Source organism: Equus asinus, chromosome 4, assembly GCF_041296235.1.
Source record: "Equus asinus isolate D_3611 breed Donkey chromosome 4, EquAss-T2T_v2, whole genome shotgun sequence".
Classification (NCBI taxonomy): domain Eukaryota; kingdom Metazoa; phylum Chordata; class Mammalia; order Perissodactyla; family Equidae; genus Equus; species Equus asinus.
This window is the reverse complement of record NC_091793.1, coordinates 110,915,840-110,939,712: the sequence shown is the minus strand read 5'-3', so window position 1 is coordinate 110,939,712 and position 23,873 is coordinate 110,915,840. Positions and strand designations below refer to the sequence as shown.

The window sequence follows — 23,873 nt, the reverse complement described above, 5'->3', positions numbered from 1 at the left end:
GCAGCTTTCTGTTTATTCTTTATACTAAATATATCTTAGATGGGAAGAAAATAAGAGAGTAAAGCAAAAGTTAACCTAGGAGAAATTTTTTCACTGACACATAATCTAAACATCAGTTCACAATGCACTGGGATATCTACAGTATACTGTATGGTATAGTTAAGGCACCAAGTTTTATGAGATTTGAGGTGGCTGATTTCAACAGGAGCTTAAAGAAAGATATTAAAAAAAAGATACTTTATAAAAGAGAAAAATTAAAATTGCAAGGAGTAAATCAAAATGAACATTTGAAAAGTTAAGCATATTTGTTTTTATTTATAGATAGCTATCACATGAATTACAAAGAAGAAACAGGATATTAGAGTGGAACTTGTATAGATGTATGCATGCTATGGCTAAGAATAAACAACATTCCTACATATTATGGTTAGTGAGAACATTAAATATAAGAGGGACTTGTGATTATTTAAAAATATGCAGAACTTATTTAATCTGTGCTTTAGAAATAACTGTATAGAGTGTTAATAAGTTGAAAAGAATTCAAAAGAATAACTAATACCAAATATACACCTGTGTATAAGAATTCAGAAAAGGCTGCATTCTGTAAAGTCAATCAGCTGTATTAAAGGTGACACAAATCCAAAACGAGATGCATGTTATATAAAAAGGGACATTGTAAGATTTGCTTGCTGCATTAAGTCCACGGTTTAATCCACAAAATTTCCTTTGAACTATCATTTAGACAGAAGCATGCAAATGGTCTTAGGATCTACTGAGAGTCTTCCCCAAATCCACTAAGGCTACATATCCCCTTTTCAGGAGCTAAGCAGGTATTCGGGCAGCTGCTTCCTCCTCTGCATCAGCCCTGTTTGCATTAATTTCTGCGAGTGTTCTGCCGAACCGTGCCCATTCATCATTTCGGGGGACAGCAATCTGCTGTTAAAAGAAAAACAAGGTTTTATGTATAATGAAATAAAAGACCATCTTACCTAATATTATTTAGTTTGTTTTCAAGTAATTTTTCCCTTAAAAACTAATAATTGACCTGAATGGCCTTTCCATAATTACAGTGACTATAACAATAATTTACAACATGTTGAAACAAAAGATAGTGTTTGTGAAGTGTGTTGTGACAGCCTCAGAAATGATTTTTCTATTACCACCATCAGTGCAAGAGAGAATAACAATTATGCTCTGTAAATATAACTCCTGTGCACCATCTCGTGTATTTTCCAGGTGGGGAAGAATTCCTTAAAAATTTTTGCTTCTTGCACCATTCCTGGTATGAAATAGTTTTTGAAGCATGGTTCATAAAAGCTGGTTTCTTATAAGTATTTATTTTTGTTTGGAGCATAAGATAACCTTTCTTGATATCTTACTCCTTTCATCAGACGGTATGCTACTTCTTCGCACTTTAGTGATGTACCAATAGCAAAAGGGGAAAAGAGGTTTGTATGCTTTTGCCTCACTGAAGCAGTCCGATGACCAAATATTTTTTATAACAATCATTATAATATTGGAGGAATCCGAACTGCTAAATTAGGGCACAGACCATTCAGTGTGGCAAATGGATGTGTCTACTTCTAAATCCACCAGGTTAGATTAGATTAGATCGGACAGTGATATCCAATATGGTAACTACCATCCACATATGACTATTTACGTTTATATTACTTAAAATCAAATAAAACCTAAAATTCAGTTCTTCAGTTGTACTAGCCACAGCTGTGGCTACACAACCCAAGTGTTCAATAGCCATCTGTAGCTAGTGGCTACCATATTGGACACTGCAGATGCAAAGCAATTCCATCTCTGTGGATAGTTCAAGTGGCTGTTCTAAATGATTCCATCTACTTCCCTCTAGATCCAATTGTTAGAGGCTGTGGGGGTGTCCAGAGATGATGGGGAATCATAAGGCATAACAAAAGAAAGAATGAAGAAGGTGCTACCCAGGGATAAAAAGGAGGAAATCACTCCTGGGCACTGTATACAGCCAACCCTTGCATGGGGACACAGGACATCCAGTTTAGAAAAAAATTAATCTCAAGACTCACTTCTGTGGTGGAAAGTAAGTTTTACCTTTACAATCATATGGTTTATACACTTCCTGAACCTCAAAGACTAATTTTAGCCTAGAAGATACCATCACTACAAGGCTGTGAAAGCTAAATAGATGTGTCAAATTATAGGCAGTGAACCCCATACCTCTCCCACATCATATATAACAATCTGTCCTTCCGAATCACCCACGGCAATCTCTCTTCCTGAATGGGTCCATCTTACACGATTAAGTGCAGGATTACCCTCCACGGAAATGCTGGCAGTTGGTACCTATAGTCATTTAAAATATAGTGCAGTGTTAAAAGTTTCATCAAGATTTCTATAAACATGTAAAACAGTAATTCTTCTTTCTTCCAATCTGGCTACATTTTTTAAAACAAAGACGAAAATACATAAAGAATTTTCCCAACTCTCTTCCCGTTCAGTGATATATGATAAATGACATTATGGTCAATCCTTGAAAATGGTTTGGGAAAATAACTTAAGTCCTTATATAAGAAATTCTCACATGACTGGATACATCATTTTGAAAGATCTTCCCTTTAATAGAGGACTCTTTGTTGTTTTAACTTCTTTAAGAAATCAAGCTGTTTGAAAACACATGGCTGAAACCCCCTTTTAAAGAAACATTTCAAAAGCCCTCATAAATAGATTATGGTTCAATTTTAGAAGACAGGAATTACATTTGTAGCTTGCAACTCTATCAGCTGAAACCTGTGATTTAATTCACAGTTTCTAGAAACAGTTCATACTGAAGGTACAGTATGAGTCTTTCCAAAGCCCCTTGTTCACACGAGCTGTCTAGAGCAGGGCAGGACGATGGCACCAACACAATGGCACCAGCCCCTTGGAATCTGACTGCACCTCTCCTATGCTGAGGAGAAAGAGATTTATTTGCCACACACAGAGCTAACATTAAATGTCTGACTCAGTCTAGAAGCACAATAAAATTTTTAAAATTTTTGAAATCTGATTAAAAAATAATCCTTCTAATTGATGCCAGTCATCCCCAAATGATTAATTTAACTCTCCAGAATGCCAAAATTGTTACAGAGAAAAATTACTGTTAATGATAAAACTGCTAATTCTAAGAATTTTAAGCCTCTCTAAGCTGGTAAAAATACACTTGGCTAAAAATAAATAATAGCTGCAGTTAAATTTCACTGTCAATAAGTGATTTTAGTATTAACAATTAGGAAATTTGACGGTTTCTATATTCATTTTATAGTAACCGTAACACTGTTTTCAATCCTTTATAGCACAAGTCATCAAGATACATTTTTCCTTCATTCAAACAAGTCAGGCTAAGACTAATGTTTATGGATGACATACAGCTCTATCAAGGCTAAGAGATAATTTAGTAATTCAGAATTAAGGTTAACATATTTCAACAGCCTGAAACTATCTGCTTTCTAGACTATGAATGAAAAATATCCCAGTTGCCTTATGAATGAGACTTTGCCAGGACATTAGAGACATGATAGTGCTTTTCAGAAGTAAAAGGAAATGCCCCAGTGCTCTTGGCAACATTATTTCTCCCTTCAGTACCGCACAGCATGCTGTTTATTATTTAGGGTACAAAGCTGATTTGGTTTCTTTGTGATAAAGATACAATCACGGGGCCCTTTCACATTCCTTGGGATAAAAGGAATTTCACAAATTATTCAATAAATCTCCAATTTTCTATTTTTCAGTGCAATTTTTGTTATTTTCCTGCTCACCTCGGTGTCATTGTTGAGATTCCACAAATCCAGCCTCCCCATGCCATCCACACAGGCAAACAAGGCTGGGTGGGTGGGTGACCACATAACATCATAAACATAGTCTGAATTATCTTCAAATGAGTACAAAGGCTTGTTATTCTGAAAAGAAAAGTTGATTCTTAGCACTGTCAAAATATGACATACATTCAACAAGTATGATAAAATTTTACGATATTTAACTCAGCCTAGAAAAAGTTCCTATAATTTGTTTCACTACAGAATTACCCAGAGTTATGAACTAATAATCAACTATTGGGTTGAATTTTTTTTTTTTAACTTGTAGACATCATACTGTTCAAGAAAGGGAATAGAATGTACTTTAAAAACATTTGTCAATAAGAGGATTCTGGGAAGATGATAGCAATGGCAGTGTACTTTTTGAATTTCCGCTAAATCTCCCAATAAGCCCAGACAAAGCAATGATGATAGAAAAGTAAAGGTTCACAGACAGCATCTACAACAAAATCAGGAGACAAAACTCCAAATGTAAGTGGGTGGCAACAAACCTCTGACTACTACAAGACTGCACAGTATGAGCATCTGTGCGGGAAGACTGTGGGAAGGTACAAGGGCTTCTGACACCTGGAAAACAGCAAAGAAGAGCCTCATAGTCAACGGCGAATGCTCACTGGACAGTGTAGGGGCCAGTCTGAGAATAGCAGTAGGAACTGGGAGGGAGTTTGACAGATCCCATTTATAAATAAATGCAAGCAGACTTCAATGTGATATAAGTAAGGTTTAATGGTGCAGTCTGAGCCCTGTAAACTCTAAAAGTTAATAAACCAAAGCTCCCTTTCAAGACAAAGTCTCACCAAAGAGAAACCGCTGGGAGTAGAATCCAAGTTATGGAATACGGCACAATAGGACAAAGGAAAGAGAAGGTTCAGATAAAAGTGGTGGAGAGAAAAGAAAAGGCACGTCTCAGAAAGTACGAGACAGATGGATACAGATATATATTCACTTCGCAAAAAACATAGAAGAGCTTAACCTAGATTATGAAACTGGAAAGCTATCCTTGCCCACTCTCTCCCTCCTAGAAGTAGAGAAAAGCTCATTTCACTAATAGACAATAAGCAACCAAAAAGGATCTAAGTCAAATCACAAACAAAGTTATTGTGGCAGATCTTCGATAAGGGTGTTATGACAGTAAATGAGAAAAGAATTTTTTTTCAACAAATGATGCTGGGACAATTGGATATGTGCATGCAAAAGAATGAAGTCGGACCCCTCCTTCCTCGCACCATACACAGAAATTAAGTCAAAATGTATTAAAGATATAAATATAAGAGGTAAACTATAAACTTCTTAGGAGAAAGCATAGGAGTAAATCATTGTGACCTTGGACTCAGCAATGGTTTCTTGCTTGTATTCAAAACCAAAAGCATAAGCGATAAAAGAAAAAGTAGATAAATGGGGCTATATCAAAATAAAATACTCCTGTGCTCAAACAATACCCTCAAGAAAGTGAAAAGACAACCTAGAGAATGAGAGAAAATATTTGGAAATCACATATTGATAAGTGACTTGTATCTAGAACTCCTACAACTCATTAACAAAAACGCAAATAACCCAACTAAAAATTGGGCAAAGGATTAGAATACACATTTCTCTAAAGAAGATCTACAAACAGCAAATAAGCACTTGAAAAGATGCTCAATATGATTATCCACCAGGGGAATGCATATCAAAACCACAATGAGATATTTCATAACACTAGGACGGCTATAATAAAAGGACAGATAATGACAGGTGTGGGTGAGGATATGAGAAATCAGAACCCTCAAACATTGCTGTTGGGAATGTAAATTGGTGCAGAAGCTTTGAAAACCAGTTTGGCAGTTCCTCAAAATGCTAGAGTTAACATATGACCCAACAATTCTACTCCTAGGTATATACCCAAGAGAAATGAAAACATACACACACACAAAACCTTTAACAGGAGTGTTCACAGCAGCATTATTCATAGTAGCCCCAAAGTAGAAAGAACCAAATGTTCATCAACTAGTGAATGGATAAACAAAAAGTGATATATCCATACAATGGGATAGGATTCAGCCATAAAAGGAATGAAGTATCGATACATGCTACAATAAGGATGAACCTTGAGAAGTTAAAGAAGCCAGTCACATATTGTATGATTCCATGAAATGTCCATGAACTGTTCCGTAATAGAAAGTTCCACAGAAATAGAAAGTAGATTAGTGGTTTCCAGGAGCTGAGAGAGGAGAAAAAGGAGTGACTGCTAATGGGCACAAGGTTTCTTTCTGGAATTTGAAAGTGTTCTAAAATTAGATAGTGACAGTGCACATCTCTGTGAATATACTAAGAATCAATGAACTGTACACTTTAAAAGGGTGAATTTGATGGTGTATGAATTATATCTCAATAACACTGTTACTTAAAGAAAAAAGAGATAAAGTGAATTTTTAAAAAAGTGATAGACAAAGAAGATAACAAAGATATACCTAGAATGGCAGGTCCTGAAGAAGAAAACCAAAGCAAACTACAGAACAAATAGCAAAAATAATAATTCAAGAGAACGCTCCTAAAACAAAAGACAGCCTGACACTACATATTAAAGAATATTCTGTGTATCTAGGCCAATTGATCCTTTAAAGAAAAAGAAAAAAATCATTTGATCACTCGTAGGTTTTAAAGAAGACCAAGTCACAGGAAAAGAAAAGAAAATCAGATTGTCACCAGACTTTTTAATAACGCTTTTTGCTTAAAGACAACAGAGTAACATATTTAAGGTAATCAAAGGAAAAAATGTAAACTGTGGATTTTATATACAGCCAAACTGATCTTCATAACCAGACTCTTGTGAATATGGGAGTAATGCACCCACAACACCTCCTGAGGAATTTACTACAGAATGAGCTTCAGATGACCAAAAAGACTGAAGAGATGTCAACATAAAGACTCATGAGGGTAAGCTTCTCTCTAGAGAAGTGTAAACAGTCTACAACTATACTCAACAATATAAACAAGACCATAAGAATGTAAAATCCAGACTGTGAGAAACTCTAACAGGACAACTAACCTGGTTTCTTCCTCAACAACAACAAAGCAAGCAAAGGAGAGTGGGAAGAAAACTCTATTTTAAGAGAGGGGCTCAAAAGATATATCAATCGCAAATATACAGACCTCAGTTTGATCCTGCTTCAAATAAAGAAATAGTTAAAAAATTTTAAAAATTGAACATTGATTGGCTATTTGACGAAATTTAAGAAATCACTGTTTGTTTTCGGGGGTGCAATAATGATATGCTAGTTATGATGGCTTTTTGTAAAAGACTTTTAAAGATTTTTTAGAGGTACATACTGAATATCTATAGATGAAATAATATGTCTGAGTTTGCTTTAAAATAATCCAGGGGTGGGAAGGGAGTGTATGTAGGAATAAATCAAACAAGATTGGTCACGTGCTGATAACTGTGGAAGCGAGGTAATGGGTACAATGGCTTCATTATATTCTTCTCTCTGCTTTTATACCTACTTAGAATTTTCCACAATAAAAAATTTAAAAATATGAATTTAAAATTTTCAGATATCATAGCAAATATCAACAGCTTGATTATCTTAATAGCCACAAATGTTTGTTTGTAATTAAGAAAACAAAAGTAAGCTAAAAACAGAAACTAAGAGGTGTTTTTCCTCTTAAGATCACTGTTTTCCTATAACTCTTCTTGGCAACAATGCCAAATGAAGTCTCAATCTGAGGTAGTGGTTTTCAATTTAGGATGTGCATCACAATCACCTGCAGAGCTTTTTAAAAATCCAGATGCAGGGCCCCGTGTTCAATGCACTTTGTCAGTGTTTCTGATGTTGCTCCACTAGCAATGCTGATGCACACCAATGATTAAAAACCACTGTGCTAAGGTCTATTACTCCTGAGATGATTGTATACTTTAAGAACATCCCATTTTCAGGCAATTTTATGGTCCCCCACCGAAGACTTAGAACAGAAGTTGTTCACAATCACTTTCACATGCTCGACACTGTAAGAGTACGTATTGGTCTACATAATCTTCTAAAGAAGGGATTATCGATAGAAAAATGGGCAAAATATTTGAATCAGCACTTCACAAAATGGCCAATAAACACATGGTAAGGTGCTTAACCTCATTAGTCTCAAGATAATGCAAATTAAAACCACAGTGCAATGCAACTATACCTATCAGAATGATGAAAATGAAAAAAGGCAAAAAATACCAAGTATTGGCAACAATGCAGAGCAAGGGGAACTTTCATATGCTACTGGTGGATTATAAACTGGTAAAACCATTTTGGGAAACTGCTTGGCAGGATCCACTAAAGCCAAATGTATGCATAACGTACGGCTAAGTATTTCACTCCTAGGTAGATGCCCAACAGAAATGAGTGCATATGTCCATCAAAAGACATCTAAAACTAGGCTCGTAGCAAGACTATTCATAACAGCCCCAAACTGGAATCAACCCAATTACCATCAGCAATAGAGTGGATAAATAAATTATGGTATATTTACATAATGGAATAGTATAGAGTCAAGAGAATGAACGATCCTCAGCTACACTCAACAATATGAATGAATCTCACAAACATAATGTTGAGCAAAAAAAGCCAGATACAAATAAGTACATATTATATGATTCCATTTTAATAAAATATGAAAAAAGTTATATGCAAAGTTAGATTAAAACATATTTATGATGAAAAAGAAGATTGTTACATATCTCAGGAAACGATTAGATAAAATGTTTCATCTACTCAGCAGACTATAATGCAGCCAGAGAAAGAAGTAGGATGCACTATAACTGGGTATAATATTACATTAAAAATAAAAACACAATAAATGGCAACATGTTCCCAAATTTTTTAAATGTGATTATAGACCTTTTATAACTTTTTTCAAATTTAAGAAATATAGTCATCCAAAGATTAACAATCTTTTCCCCTCAGAAAAAGAAAGCACATACTTAACACCAAATATTGCTTCATAATGTTAATTTTATATATGATACTGCAAATTAAAATCCCAAATGGATCATTTAAAGTACTTTTTAACAGTAATACTTTTTCTTAATTTAAAGAGAACTTCTGCTTAAGCGGCAGAGAGGCAGCGGAGAAGAGTTGGAAAGGGCACAGCACTTGGACTCTTGTCTCAGGGTTACCAATAACTAGCTTTAAAGCTTTGGAAAAGTCACTTCATCATCCTAGGCCCTTATTTCCTTATTTATAAAACAAAGTTTTCATATCAGTAGTTCTGAACCTTGACTCTACATCGTAATCCCCTTAACCCTGGTGAATTTTTTACAATATGCTGTTGCCTGGGTCTCCCCCTTAGATATTCTTCTTCAATTAGTCTGGGGTGCTAGGTGAGCACCAAAAGTTTCAAAAATTGCCCAGGTAATTCTAACATGACTAAAACTAAGAACCACCGAGCTAGATAATGTCTAAAGGGTCACCATGGCTCTAAAACTCTTACAAATAAAAGGCTTGCAAACATATTTGCCAAACGAATGAATCAAAACAAACGGCTTCTTTGAATGAATGATAGCATTTGAATAAGTACAGGTAACTCATTCTGGTACAGTGGTGAGAATAAACACTGTATGGTCAAGGGACAAGCCATAGTTTTTTCTGAGTTCTTTAAGGTTATGTGTTGTGTTGAATAGTGTCCTCCCCCCCCAATTCATGTCTACCTGGAACCTGTAAATATAGTGATATTTGGAAACAAGGTCTTTGCAGATGTAATCAACTGCACTCTACTGCATTAGAGTAGGCCCTAAATCTAGCATGACTATTGTCTAACAAGAAGAAAAAACTTGGACAGACACAGACAGGGAGATACCATGTGATGACAGAGGCAGAGACTGGAGTGATGCGGCTGCAAGCCAAGAAGCACCAAGATTGGTGGCAACCAGCAGAAGCTAGGAAAGAGGCGTGGAACAGATTCTCCCTCAAAGACTCCAAAAGTAACCAACCTTGACAACATCTTGATTTTGGACTTCTAGCCTTGAGAAATGTGAGAGAATAAATTTCTGTTGTTTTAAGCCATCCAGTTTGTGGCAAGGTTACAGCAATCCTAAGAAACTAACATAGTAATTACGTATTTTTCTGGGGTAACTGGGGAGTTCTAGATTAAGAGCCAAAAGAGTCCCTACAGTAAATACATGAACATAGTGCGATGCTCTCCAGAGAACTGGGAAATAACTATGTCCTCACTTAGATCAGAACAGAAATAAACAGATTCTCTTTAAAAAGAAATGATCCCAATGTCAGAAATACCTTCCTATGTAACCTGACTGAAGATACTAACCTTTTGAGAAGAAATGTGTCTGTTAGAAGCAATGGAAATACAAAGAAGCAGAGTCTTACAGGAAAAATGAAAATAGTGCCCAATTCAAGCATTGTCCAGGAGAGAGAGAGTGTTGCAGCCAACGGATTCTGAGAATTACCACCCAGGGCAAGGCTATCTCCACGCGAAGATGAATGAATCAGGCTATCTGTGCTTGATGCCATTAAACATTCAAATGAGAAAACTTCTTTTGTTCCACTTCCTTGCTCACCAAGCAATCTTCTGATTATAATTTGGCTTCCCATGTGGGTTGTCTACAGGGAAACAATGAGCTGGTCAGGCCAGCATGAGTATCAGGGCCTTCTGGCAGTTGTTTCTCACTGTAAATTAATAAATTGGCCTTCTCCAATGTATCAGTGTCTCAGGAGCCTGTTAGTTCCAGTCAGCACTCCCTGGCTAATCAACTCTGACAAAACTGAGTTTCTGAACATGCAAAGGACAGGCTGGACACTGGCCAGCAGCAAGTTCTGTGGTAAATGCTGCCATGGAAGTCTGGATCCCAATGGTCAGCCAGTCTTCCCCAAGAAACACCCCAAATTCAAAGCATTTTTTTATTTCAACTTGTCTAATATGTGCATAGTTGCTTTTCCAAGCATTAGTAAAATCTCTTTAACCCTGTTTTAATGCTGTATTCTCTGACAGTTAAATAGGTAAGCTGTTAAAATAAGGAGGGAATTTAAGACATGAGAGACTGTGAAAAAATTTTAAGGTGTGTATGGACTACAAAAGTCTGAACTCTACCTATTCTAAGAAATTATCACATTAATGATCTTAATTTTGTCATTTTATAGTAAATACGGTTCTGGTAGGCATTTGTTCTGAGACTAGAATATACTATGCATGCATTAAAACATTTTGTCCCTCAAATAAATAATTCTTTTCAGAGTAATCTGTAACGAGTATGGTTAAATGTGGTGGAACATTAAGCTAATTTACCAGGTCTACCCCTAATCAAGCTCTTATGGAAACTTCAGGTTACTTTCAAGAAGATTTCACTCCTTATACAGTGTTCCTATCATTTTTCAGGCCTGCCAAAGTGCTTTCGTTGTGAATTTTCAAATTTGGTATTTTGAAAAGGTAAGAGTGTCCTCCAAACATATTAGAAGCAATGTCTTGGCTGGTTTAAACTTCACCAAAATGTGGAAAATCATCTATCTTTACCTTTTTTACTAAAAATGAGTTCAAAAAAGTAATGAAAACAATTTGACAACCCAGAACTCTGGCACTGCCTTATAAAATCCTGACTAGGCAAGAATTACAAGCTGACTACAGAAGTAGATTACTTTACACTAAATTTGAGACAGTGCCTAATTGAGATTTCTAGGAATTTTTAGAGGACATATTGAAAGGCAGAAAAAGAAGGAAATTTGTTTGCTATTGGAGCAGAGCCAGATCTTAAAGGACCCAAAGATACAGCAATATCTAATGATTCATTCTTCCAGTTTATGGGTGCTCAATTCCCAGAGTCAGAAAACACTTAAAAAGTAGGGCCAGAGAAGAAAAACATTTAAAGTCTATTAAATTCATGAATGTGAACATTCTAGTTTAAAAAGCTTAAAATGGATGTGGAACAATGTTTTTAGTTTTTATTTTTTAATTAATTAATTTATTTAAAGATTGGCCCTGAGCTAACAGCTCTTGCCAATCTTTTTTTCCTTCTTCTTCTTCCTCCTCTCCCCACAGCCGCCCAGTACATAGTTGTATATTCTAGTTGTAGGTCCTTCTAGTTCTGCTATGTGGGACGCTGCCTCAGCACGGCTTGATGAGTGATGCTACATCTGCACCCAGGATCTGAGCCAGTGAAACCTTGGGCCGCCAAAGCAGAGTACACGAACTTAACCACTCAGCCACAGGGCTGGCCCCTGGAGCAATGTTTTTAAAAAGACATTATTTTAAAATCTTGCCTATTATTCATTACCACTGTATTGGAGAGCACAGAAGCTCTATGAAGTTTTTTTTGTTTTTTTAAAGATTTAATTTTTTTTCCCTTTTTCTCCCCAAAGCCCCCCAGTACATAGTTGTATATTCTTCGTTGTGGGTCCTTCTAGTTGTGGCATGTGGGACGCTGCCTCAGCGTGGCTTGATGAGCAGTGCCATGTCCGCGCCCAGGATTCGAACCAACGAAACACTGGGCCGCCTGCAGCGGAGCGCACAGACCTAAGCACTTGGCCACGGGGCCGGCCCTCTATCAAGTTTTTTGGCAGGGTAGAAATAAATACCAGCAACATAATTAACCATGTAGTATAAATCCAAATCAAGACAATGACATTGGGAGCCATGATATGGCCAAATAAAAAAAAAATTTACTCAGCAGATTGTTGCCGTTCTATCCTTCACAGAGTAGAACTATCTGTGTGCAGAAAAGTTAGAACAAATTGTAAAGGTAATTCTCCTGATAAAGTTTTAGAGGGCCCTTGGGCACGTATAAAAATACCCTGTTCTGTGTCGGCCCATCCTTTAGCCACTAACATTGGAGAGAGATGTATGTGTGGGGGAGAGGGGAGAGGCACGTATCATGGTTGAATAAATAAATGAGTCTTCTATATGAAGCTCACGGAAGAAAGCAATGCCTACCTCAATTAGCAAAGAGAGATATGCCTGCCTGTCATTCTTATTCAGAAGGCAGTTCTAAGTTGAAATACAGCAAAATACAGAAACAAAAACTATCAACCACCAATCAATCAGCTGTGTAGTACCACAAAGGCAAGCATCAATCAGTCTTCTATCACAGATATAAGTTCTGTTCTTGTTTAGGTAAGACAACTCTTCATTTTTCAGTCCTGTTGGTAATATATGTAAGGATGGAATCCTCAAATTTAAAGCTAAGAGAAGGGTGGCAAACTGAATCCCTGAGATATTAAAAATAATAATAAATCTACAAATAGATAAGAGAGTCTTTTCAATTACTGGAAAAGGAAGCTGGCCAACAACCTAACAAAGATGTAATGTGTCGTGCGTCTGTATTAAAGGACTGTTAAGGTGAAAGCTCATCAGAGAAACAGAGAAACAGTGGGCTTCATGTTTCCAATTCTACATCTCGCTTTGGTTTTACTAGCTAGCTGATGTACTTCTTTGCTTGTGATTGTGTGAATCTTCTTCCTCTACTTTTTCCCACTGTATAAATCTCATTAAAAGCTCTCAAAAATTCAAGAATAATCCAAGAAAGAGAACAGATGATTGACTAAACGCATTTAGCTCTGTCTGACCCCCATGGAAAGGAAAAGGAGGAACTGAACAGTGTTAAGTGCCTATTACATGCTAGACACTGTGTTAAGCACTTTTCTATATGTTTCCTTCATTAGACTTAAGTAAGTGCTATCTTTATGCCTTCTAATGCCAAACCTGAAAATGTTCAATTTTAAAAGGCAAGCTTTTAGAGTCAAAGTTTTCTAACTTATTTCATATTAGACTGAAAAAAGGCATTAAGAAAGGACAAGAGTGAACAGTGAGTTCATCCCAGATTTCTGAGGCCAGCATTTGACAAATAAATATCAGTTCACTGGAATAGTGAAGAACATCTCTAAAGACCACTAGTTTTTCTCAATGAAATTAAAGAATCAAGTAAGATCTCCTAACTTTGTCTTATGATGCATTACTCAAAAGGTTAACATATAGGATAAGGCAGATGGAAACATGAAAAAATACAGCATAAAATTTAACTTAGAATCTGATATTTCAAATACGAAACTTTGCCAGCAACAATGTAATACTGCAGAAAAGGTAGACAGCAAAGTCAAGGAGCTCTAATTTTAAAGTGAGGTCAAATGAAAGTACAAGGCCTATCACAGGAAGTAATGTTCTCTACCTGGATTTGCCTCGAGACTTTCAGTGAGGAAGGGCAAAGTCACATTTATCTGGAATTGCTGGAGGATGAGGAAGCACTTTATAACACAAGTGGGTTTTTCGAATAACTAAAGCTTATTAAAACCAAAACAAACTATTTATTGTCGAAAGCAAAATATATAGGTGTCCATGCCTTTACACAATACTTGCTTAATGATTCGAGTTTATTATGTACAGTCTTACTGTAAAGGACTTATTGTACATCAGTTTTTATCTGTCTTTTCTCCAGATAAGACAGATTTTACTCTACCCGGATTTTCCATCAGCTCTGTAAGCCACTGTAGTTCTGAACAAGTCTCTAAAAGCTCTCCAAAGAGCAAATGTATGGCTTTTATGTTGGGCTGTATGACAGTTACCTGAGGTGTTATGCTTTTTCCCCAACACAGGATAAATAGTTGTGTACTTGAAAAGCTTGAAGTAGTGAATAGACTGGTCTTTGGTTATATGTGGGGTTACCATATTTGTCAGCACACTTTTATGAAAACTACAACCTCTGGTAGCTCACTCATGCTCTGTGTAACTTCTTATCAGGTTCGAATTATCAGTAAATCACTCTAAGCCATTAGAAAGCTTTCTGTCCTATGTGGTACTAGAGCACCACCTTGTGTCAAAAACCTGAGCAAATGAGCAGACATCTGTTTTTAGATACCTTAGTTGTCCAAAGTTTTACTGTCCAGTCAAATGACGAAGTGACAAAAAGATGTGAGAAATCCACTGCTCCAACAGCTGCATGACAATGGATGCCAGTGATTGGTCCTTGATGTCCTTCAAACATCTCACTGATTCCAGCTTTGCTATTTCATAAAAGTGAAAATGTTAGGGAAATCTCTTCTAAGTAGACCACTTATAAATAAAATTTTATTATGGCTTTATATATCAGACTTTGACATAATTTCAACAAACTTAACTGTGCTCATAACACGTCAGAATAACTTATGTTGAGTGTTACTCTATCCAGATTTGATAATATTACTAATGATAATTATTAGTTTATTACTAATAAACTAATAATAGTACTAGTAAGTACATTTTGAAACCATGAGTATCATGCTGTTGATGACAGAACTTGAAAGTTCAATATCTGAGGTGGTAGAATAGAGACAAAGGGCTGCTACACGTAAGAGAGAAAATATGGGCTACTTTTAAATCAAAAGCTTGGAAGTGAAGGTGATCTGATATTTGAGATGAAATCCAGACGCTCAATGTTTTTTAAGGAAGCAATTGATAAGGTACAGCTAGACAATTTCAAAACAGATTGAACAGCAGGAGAAATAGTAGTCAATTTAAAACGTGTATGTGACATTACTGTACAATTATCAGGAGGACAGAACTAAACCTCAAAGACCAAATAAATCGAAATGGGAAAACAGCTGAAAATCCTATTTACAACTTTAAAGGTCAGTATGTGGCATGTGCATATCGTATTTGTGGGCTTTTTGTTTCATTTTGTTTTGTTTTTTGGTGAGGAAGATTGGCCCTGAGGTAACATCTGTTGCTGATCCTCCTCTTTTTGCTTAAGGAAGATTGTCCCTGAGCTAACATCTTTGCCAATCTTCCTCTATTTTGTATTTGGGACACTGCCATAGCACGGTTTGAAGAGCAGCGTGTAGGTCCATACCTGGGATCCAAACCTGAGAACCCCAGGCCGCTGAAGTGGAGTGCTCAAACTTAACCACTACACTACCAGGCGGGCCCCTGAATACTGCATTTGTAATTGCTGAATGTTACTTCCTACCACAAATTTCTGTAAGCATATGCATACATACAAATCCACAACCCTCAAAATCTAGAACACATAATGATTAAAAATAACATTTTTAAAAAGTATTTAAATTTTAATTTTATATACCTGAATTCAAATAATTGGTCACAAATAACGAGTGGTTCTAGGACAGATTTCTACTCAAATAAGAGGCAGTTTGTTTTACTGAGATTATTCAAGGGAGAATTTTAAATAATTGCAAATTCCAGTTTAGATTTACCTGCCATGGCGGCACGCTGTGTACACAGAACCTTCTTCACTCCCAACAACAAAGTTGTTGACATCTCCAACAGGGAAGGACATAGATGTCACAGCTACTGCCTTCGACTGTTTATGAACTAATTCCATGCTATCCTACACCAAAAAATTGAGGAAATTATTTTGCAAACTTTCAATTTTTAATTTTTAAGAGAAACTTCTAGTTTTAATTGATTTGTAAACAATTATTTTATTATGCTACTAACAAATTTATTTTGACTAAATGAAGCAGGTTTGAAAATAAAAGTATACACACAAACTGTATTTTAACACATTTAGGTTTATAAACTGTTACCACAAAACTATTATAAAATATTTATGAAAAACATAAGCTGGGGTTTACATAGACTTAAAAAATAACATTTGCCGCAAAATTTCAGAGTTTTCCAAGTTTAACCTACCTGTGGATGGGAAAGCATGTCCAGACTCCATGAACAAATTTTTCCATCAGTAGAGATGCTAATCAGATTGTGAGCATTTTGTGTCCCAACGACATTTACACAATATACAGGATGCTAAAGAAAGAGATTAGAGAAAGTTTTCTGGGATTAGTTTACCATAAAATGAAACAATTTTTACTGTATAATCACAGGCATTGTTTCATACAAGAGTCTCATATCTTAAGGGTATTTTTAATGTGAAGTTTGATGCTACTCTGTTGATTAATAAAAGTTTGTCTTAGAAATGAGTTTCTACTAAAACGGGTTTCCAAAAACACAGAAAAAGGCCTTTGTTCTTGGTTGCTAAATAATGAGGAATTCTTATATCAAAGGAAACACATTCTGAGAGTACTCTGATGGACACTATTAACTATTTAATGGCGAAGGAGCACAGAAGTCTAATGGAAATAACCTCTTTACTTACTGTGTGTGCAGCAGCTGATAGTGGAGTTCTTTGCACTGGAGTTCTTTTATTGCTACGGTTATCCCACAGCACAATTTGGCCTGAATATGTACCACCAACAACCAGATTTGGATGAAATTTTGCAAATGTAGCCGACATCACAGCTGACTAAAAATAAGTAAAATTTTTATACTTAAGGTTCAAAGGGAAGAAGCCTGACAAGTTATAAAAATAAATCTGTATCCAAAATATTTCCTCCTCTATTGTGAGGTATTAGAGGTTATAAAAACAAGTAAATAGATTTTAAAATTTCAATTTGTTTCAGAATACAAAAATATATCTTTAGAATATTTTTTGCTTAAAAGTCAAATGTAATGACTATTTATATAAATATGTTTAAGGAATTTATCAAAGAAAGCAAAAAATTATTTCATTTGATTATAGTATTTAATCAAAAGATGATTGGCTCTGCATTAGTCTCTGACAATAATCTGACAGAGTATATGCTAGTTTTGACTCAGTGAAGTGTTTTTTCAGATTATATATTATTAAAAGATTATAACTTATGCAATGAGAAAACACTTGCAAATTCTAAACTTCCACTAAATCCACCTTAAAAATCTGCATCTGTTTCCTACTTCAAACATATGTTTCTACTTAAAACCATCTAGCTCCAACTCCTCAGGCCACATATAAGTAATTCAGTGGGCCAACCATCTAATTGTATATTCAGCAAATAAGTTCCTGAGAAACTCCCTGTAGAAGAGACATTTTATAAAAGATTCCTTTTATACAATCAATCACAATAACAGAAAATCACAACTGCAAAGGGCTTTAGGTGTGATTAAACATTATAAGAGACGTCAGAAAAGTTACAAAAGGCAGATCATGTTGAACTGAGAAGTCTTCAGTTTTCTGTTAACATCTGTTTGCAAATATGGGGTGGCTTAGTAGATGCCACTCCAATGAAATCATTATGTTGACAAGAAAAGAAAAAAGGCACTTGTCTAAATTCATTAATGAATTCTTAAACTTGGGGAAGACTGTTAAAAGACCATCTTACCTGGCAGTGAAACACATACTCTGGAGTAGTTTTTTTGTATTTCATATTCCATACAAGGGCCACACCATCAGGCTCATGAGGAGCATCCTCATTGTTATTATAGGAAGCCACGAGTAACTCAGGATACTGCTCGTATGAATCAAGTGGGAAGAAAAAGCTATGCATAATAAGAACTGTTTTGCATTCCTAGTTACTCAACTGTCATTATCAAATTATTCTGAAAATACAAATACCTAACATTTCACCAAGAAAGAATCTCTACGGTTATGCTCACTGGGATGTTAGTACACTTTAAATTAGCACAGTTATTTAACAGTAAAACATTGTATTAAAAATACACATTGCAATTTTATCCAAAGCATTTAGTGAGCAATTTTAATCAATAAAACTGGGTTGTGGCATGAATAAAATCTTGAGTTTTAAATATAAATAATGTTTCCAATCCTTTCTTCCAAAGTGCATGAGACATAATGAATATAGATAACATTAAAACCATCATCCATTATTTTAAATGATATATATTAATTTAATTACACAAAGTTCCCATAATTAAACTTACCTGCTAATTATAATTCAAAAATGAGTCAATAGCAGCCAATTTTGTTAAAATTTACCTGAGATGACCAATCCAAACAACTAACAACCCGATGCTTTGACCAACGTTCATCAAAAAATTGCCGATTTAATGACAGTTTAGCACCTGCTTGAATCTCTCTACAGAAAAAGATCAAACCCAAAAACGATAGTGTTACAATTTCTCACTCTTGATCTTAAAGAAATTTAACATTGCTGAATCATTATTTTAGCAATTAAACATTACCCTTCTTTGTCTTCCAAATCTCTTCCACTGTAGTCAAAGAAGATGTTAATCTGCTCAGAAAGAGCTCTTTCTACAATTCTTGTAGAATGGTCAAAGAAACTTAAAAATTCCTCAGAGTGCAAGATTTGTTGCTTTTCTTCTTCAGTGAGCTCATGAGGGGGAGCTAGAAAACAAATGTTTCTCTTAAGTCTGATTTCTGTCAGTCAAACTGTGTCAACTCACTATCGCAGTTTGGATCAACGAATGCCACACATTCTTTTTCAACCAGATTCACCTCTTTGCTTTACAGCGTTTTATTTTACTTTAACATCTAAATAGTAAAATAAATCTTAATAGGAATCAAAAAAGTTTTTTAAAGTTAAATTCTTTAAGATACCTTTACTATCGTTTTCTTCATCTTTCTTTAAAGTCTTCTCTTCTTCAGGTTCAATAGGTGGTTTAGGAGTCACTACGTCATCTTCTTCCTCTTCATCTGAGAAAACAGAACAAAACACAAAAATTATTTTTGTGAAAATAACTGAAAACTTTTGAAGTAATATTTCAGAAGACATCACAACTCTTTAGATAAAAGCAAAAGTAAACCACTGATAAGACAGAATAAGTACAAATAATAGGAATTTTATCAACACAATTTTAAATAAAGAATTTAGTGTAACCTCTTAGTTTTTATACATACCATGTGACGCCTCATCAACAGTCATACCAAATTCTGTAGCTACATAAACTGAAATAAGATATATAAGCAACTAGGATGACTTCCTCACAGAAATCTCGAAAAGCTTGCAAGCATTTATCATTCCAGATAGAACAACATGCAACTCCTGCACAGTTTTATGTAGCGTGCTGACACATTAATGCTGTAGAATGAAGAAAATCAAATGTCTAAAATAGCCCACAGAGCTGGCTGCTTACTTGTGATCTGAAACCATCAGTGTTTAATGGGTCTTCATATGGCATAAAGACGGCTTACATTAACTCTCAGGTTGCTATTTGAGAGACAGATTTTAAAGATAATAGCTATGAGACCACATTTTCTATTCTGTCATTTTAAATGTAAGTCTTATTATCTACTGTTATAAGATGTGGCAATAAGCACCTAAAATAATGTTTTCTTAACTTGAATAAAAACGTATATTGAGATAAGGTACAATGTTCATAATAATACTTTTTTAATTACTAAATCTCCTCTTACATTCCCAAACCAGGAAATAACTTAAAATCACTTATTTGAAAATGTTATAGAACATACAACTCTGCCTACCTTCTCTTTCACTACATACTGAGATGGATTTTTATGAAGAAAATGCTTATTTTTATTGGCTAAACAGAAGTGTCATTTGTCTATAAGGCAATGGCAGCAGGCGTCTGCAGCAGAGTGCATCTCAAGTAATGAGAGCCTATTCAATAAGGGGGACTTCACTTGTTAGTAATAGTCATTTCCCCCACCCATGTTCAAAATTATCTAAAACACACATACATACAATGTACACAAAAGAATGGTCAAGGATGAGAACCAGCTGCCAAGTCATGGTCCCAGCAGCCAGGCCAGCTGACTAGATAGCAACAACCAGATGGCACTGCTGGGATTGTGTCTTTCTGCTACAAGGTGGCAATGGGATGGCGTAACATTCTTCCGCTTCACTGCTTCCAATCCTGTCTCTCCCCAATGGCGAGCCTGTGCAATTACCCGCACTCTAGGAGGCCTACAGATAAGCCTTTACCCTGCAAACAAAATGCAGCTTGTAGGCCACACCAGCTGCCAAACCACACACATGGTGTTAGGTTTGGAGAGCTATGAAAATCTTTCTAACTCTATAGTATAAGCAATAAAAATATAACTGTACCTGTAGGAAAGAAAGCTTTAAATGACACTGTATAATGCACACAATGATACAACCTCCAACTTAATCAAAATGATAATGACATATGCCAATCCTACATTACTTGAAAGTGAGCGATTTTTACGTTCTGACAAGTTTACAGAACTAGGATAAATGGCACGAATGATTTCAATATATGCTCATACTTTTGAACCAAATGGTGAAGGTTAAAATTTTTCCTTTCAAGGGCCTCAATCAGCCACAAAGGAAAACAGTAATCACTGTCTTTTCAGCCAGCCCAACCGCATTTGTCAGCCCTTTCTCCGTCAATGCAGCCAGAGCAATCAACCTGCCAAACATTCAGAATGGAAAAACAATCTGAAAATACAGGGTATAATGCACCTGCCAGTGAAAATGGCCATTTCAAGAAAAGCTAGTGATCTCAGTGACCCCGCTGAGGAGGCGGTGGTGCAAAGGGGAAAGAACACGTAAAAGAATTCTTAGCGATCGCCACTCTCTTGCACATTGACACTTCCTTACAAAGCATGCCAATTACAGCTTTTGTGCTACTTAAAAAAAAAATGAAAGCTTTTTTTGGGCAAAATAATCACACAGAGAAACAGAAAGACGGTACTTCTTTTTAGATGAATTCTCATATACAACGGATTATTAATCTGAAAACAGTATAACTGGTAACAATTCTTACAATACTGCTCAAACATCAGGATGAAATTCTACCATAAAGTCACCTGCATGTGTAATGTAATAACTTAATTATATTCAACTTAAAAGTTGACTTTTAGAATAATAAGATATTTACTTCAATTAAAAATTAAGTCTGAGAACATATACATTTTCCGATTTTCTGCTAATACTATCAGTCATCCTAATCAATTTTGTGTACTAGTAGGGTTCACTGTATGTAAATCTTAAAATCAAAGATAGGGATTTTGAGTCACCCTGGACAGGTTATTCTTAAGCATTGTGAATTATAAATTACAGCCTCCTACACACATCATATTCTCTTCCCTCAAGTTTGTTGCATTATACGGCTTCTAAGTACCATTTCCAATGACAGGTGTCAAATTCCTGTCATAATGCATATGGTCAGTACTTTAGTGCTAAGTGACCTCATAATCTACATATTTAACAGAAAAGATCTTGTTTAGAGACACTCTTTTCCTTTTCAAATTTAAAATGTAGATGAAGTCTGTTAGACAGTGATCTATATTTGCCTACTAAATGGCATTTCCCATGCCTTATTTGCCCATATAGATTATTTTAGTTGTAGCTGAATAATGAGTATCAACTATTTAAATACACATTTTCAGGATTTTATTTTAGAATGAATGTACATACCTTTTTACACATGGATTAAAAACTGACTTAAAAACTATGAATAGGTACTTAAACCCAAGCTTCATAAAAGTGATTAAGCTAGATAAAATTTCAAGGAACATAAAAACAAAAGAACAGCATTCTAAGAAATGCTGTTTTTAGAAACTGCAAAACATAGTATTTTTATTATAAAGCTGATCTTAAACAATTATCTATATATACCAAGTATTAGGCAAAAATGCCTAACATCAGATTAGAGAATGTTCCTCTGAAACAAATACACTTCTCTTATTAAAAACTAATATGATAAATACTAAAGGACTATTAACATGACCAAAAATACAGTGTTACAATTCTAAAGATTTTCTAAGCTAGTCCCTATTACATGATAAGCTATAATATATTTAAAACTGAAAAAGACTGCAACAGAGCAGGAAGACTGAAAAATGGGACTGCCATGTCACATCAATTTATTGATGAATATTCATTGCAATATGCTAAGTGGTTAACTCCATGCTTTCTCTGACAGGGAATCTAAGGTTATAAACTGAGCAGTAAAGAATGCATAAAAGTAGCAGTTACTTTTAAAATGACAAATCTCTTGTCAATGAATGCTAAGACTAGGTTTAATGAACCATTGAATTTTTACTTTGAGTTAACATCAAAATTGTGATGTATTTTGGTGAGATGGAAAGAAAAGCTGTTCTGTAAATTAAGCTGCACCTAGAAATAACACCAAAGAATGAAATTCCAGTTGTCAGAATAATCTGTTACAATGGAGTAGGTTAATCAAAGTTAAATCATCTGTGAAATGGGTGGCTTTTGTTAAGCTGAAGGAAGGAGTCTTCAGAGCAAGTTTTCTCATCTATATGTCATCTAAGCTAAGAATAAGCTACATGGTATGCTTTGAATTATTTTAAAATATTACAATACATTTAATAGGTAATACACAAGATCCAAGAAAATCCTCACTAAATATTGATACTTTTTTTAATCTATCATTTATCACAATTAATTCTCAATATGAAGTGAAAAACAAATCCCATCATTAGTGCATTAAGGTTGTTTACGAAACACATTTGTTGCCTATAAATTTATTATGTAGTTTCATTAAACTGGTATACCCTATTTTAAGAGACTTTAATATCCTACGAAGAATTCCTAATTTACAAAGTAGTCTGATTATTCATGGTACAAAGAAAGTTGCCCTTGAGTTCTAAAATTAGGAAATTTGTTACATATAAAAATATGATTTAATTTATAAAAATTCAACTTATGAATAACTTCACAGACATCTCTCATAAAATGAGAATATTAAAAGGAAATGCTTTAATCATTAGTTTAAAAATGCAGGTTAGACATAAATGATTTTCTTTTAATATTTTCAAAATCATCTTTTCTTTTCTGGATCAACATCATTTTGAATCACTTCATTTTAATCAATGTGTCCATAATTTCATATTCTTATACCTTACTCTTTAAATCAATATTAACAGAATTTATGTTGGGAAGCTTCATGAATGTTATCAACAGAACCCACTTCTTTTATTTTTTAAACATCTAGAATAAGATGCAAAATCACTTGGATTTCCTTAATAATTCAGATCTTCAACATGGGAAAATATATAGCAGAATTTTAATTGGGAAATATTTTGAATACAGATCTAATGTTAATTTGGGGGACAAATAGAAAGGAGTAATATTTTAATTATACCGTTTACTTTAACACAGAATTTCCCTCTCTACATTGTCTTTTTTTATATAAAATTCAGATTTTATTTAGACAGTATTGGCATCATTTACATAGATCCTCTTATCTGTGATCTCATAAATATTACATTTTTCTGAGGCCATAATTTCAGATATGCTGATTAAAGTCTTTCAATCAAGATTAAGAACAAATGCTTCAATTTTCAATTATATTTATATTCTCACAGACTCTCTGAGGGTTACAACTAAT

The 23,873-nt window shown here is 34.9% G+C and overlaps 1 protein-coding gene across 8 annotated transcripts in view; it reads right to left on the bottom strand.

The window, feature by feature from the left end:
- Positions 1–286: 286 nt before the first annotated feature.
- Positions 287–23,873, bottom strand: part of DYNC1I2 (dynein cytoplasmic 1 intermediate chain 2) — a 51,443-nt gene continuing 27,856 nt past the window's right edge. For 4 of the 8 annotated variants that reach the window (XM_070508097.1, XM_014846588.3, XM_014846591.3 and 1 more), the window contains 11 exons: positions 19,132–19,227; positions 18,756–18,918; positions 18,550–18,649; positions 17,936–18,061; positions 16,894–17,040; positions 16,431–16,544; positions 15,992–16,125; positions 14,659–14,803; positions 3,783–3,923; positions 2,206–2,331; positions 287–936 (listed from right to left, as the gene is read on the bottom strand). In XM_070508097.1, the coding sequence (XP_070364198.1) occupies positions 823–936; positions 2,206–2,331; positions 3,783–3,923; positions 14,659–14,803; positions 15,992–16,125; positions 16,431–16,544; positions 16,894–17,040; positions 17,936–18,061; positions 18,550–18,649; positions 18,756–18,918; positions 19,132–19,227 (1,406 nt within the window). In that variant the 3' untranslated portion in view covers positions 287–822. The remainder of the gene's footprint in view (positions 937–2,205; positions 2,332–3,782; positions 3,924–14,658; positions 14,804–15,991; positions 16,126–16,430; positions 16,545–16,893; positions 17,041–17,935; positions 18,062–18,549; positions 18,650–18,755; positions 18,919–19,131; positions 19,228–23,873) is intronic. The other 4 variants (XM_070508098.1, XM_070508096.1, XM_014846593.3 and 1 more) reach the window with 1 other exon arrangement.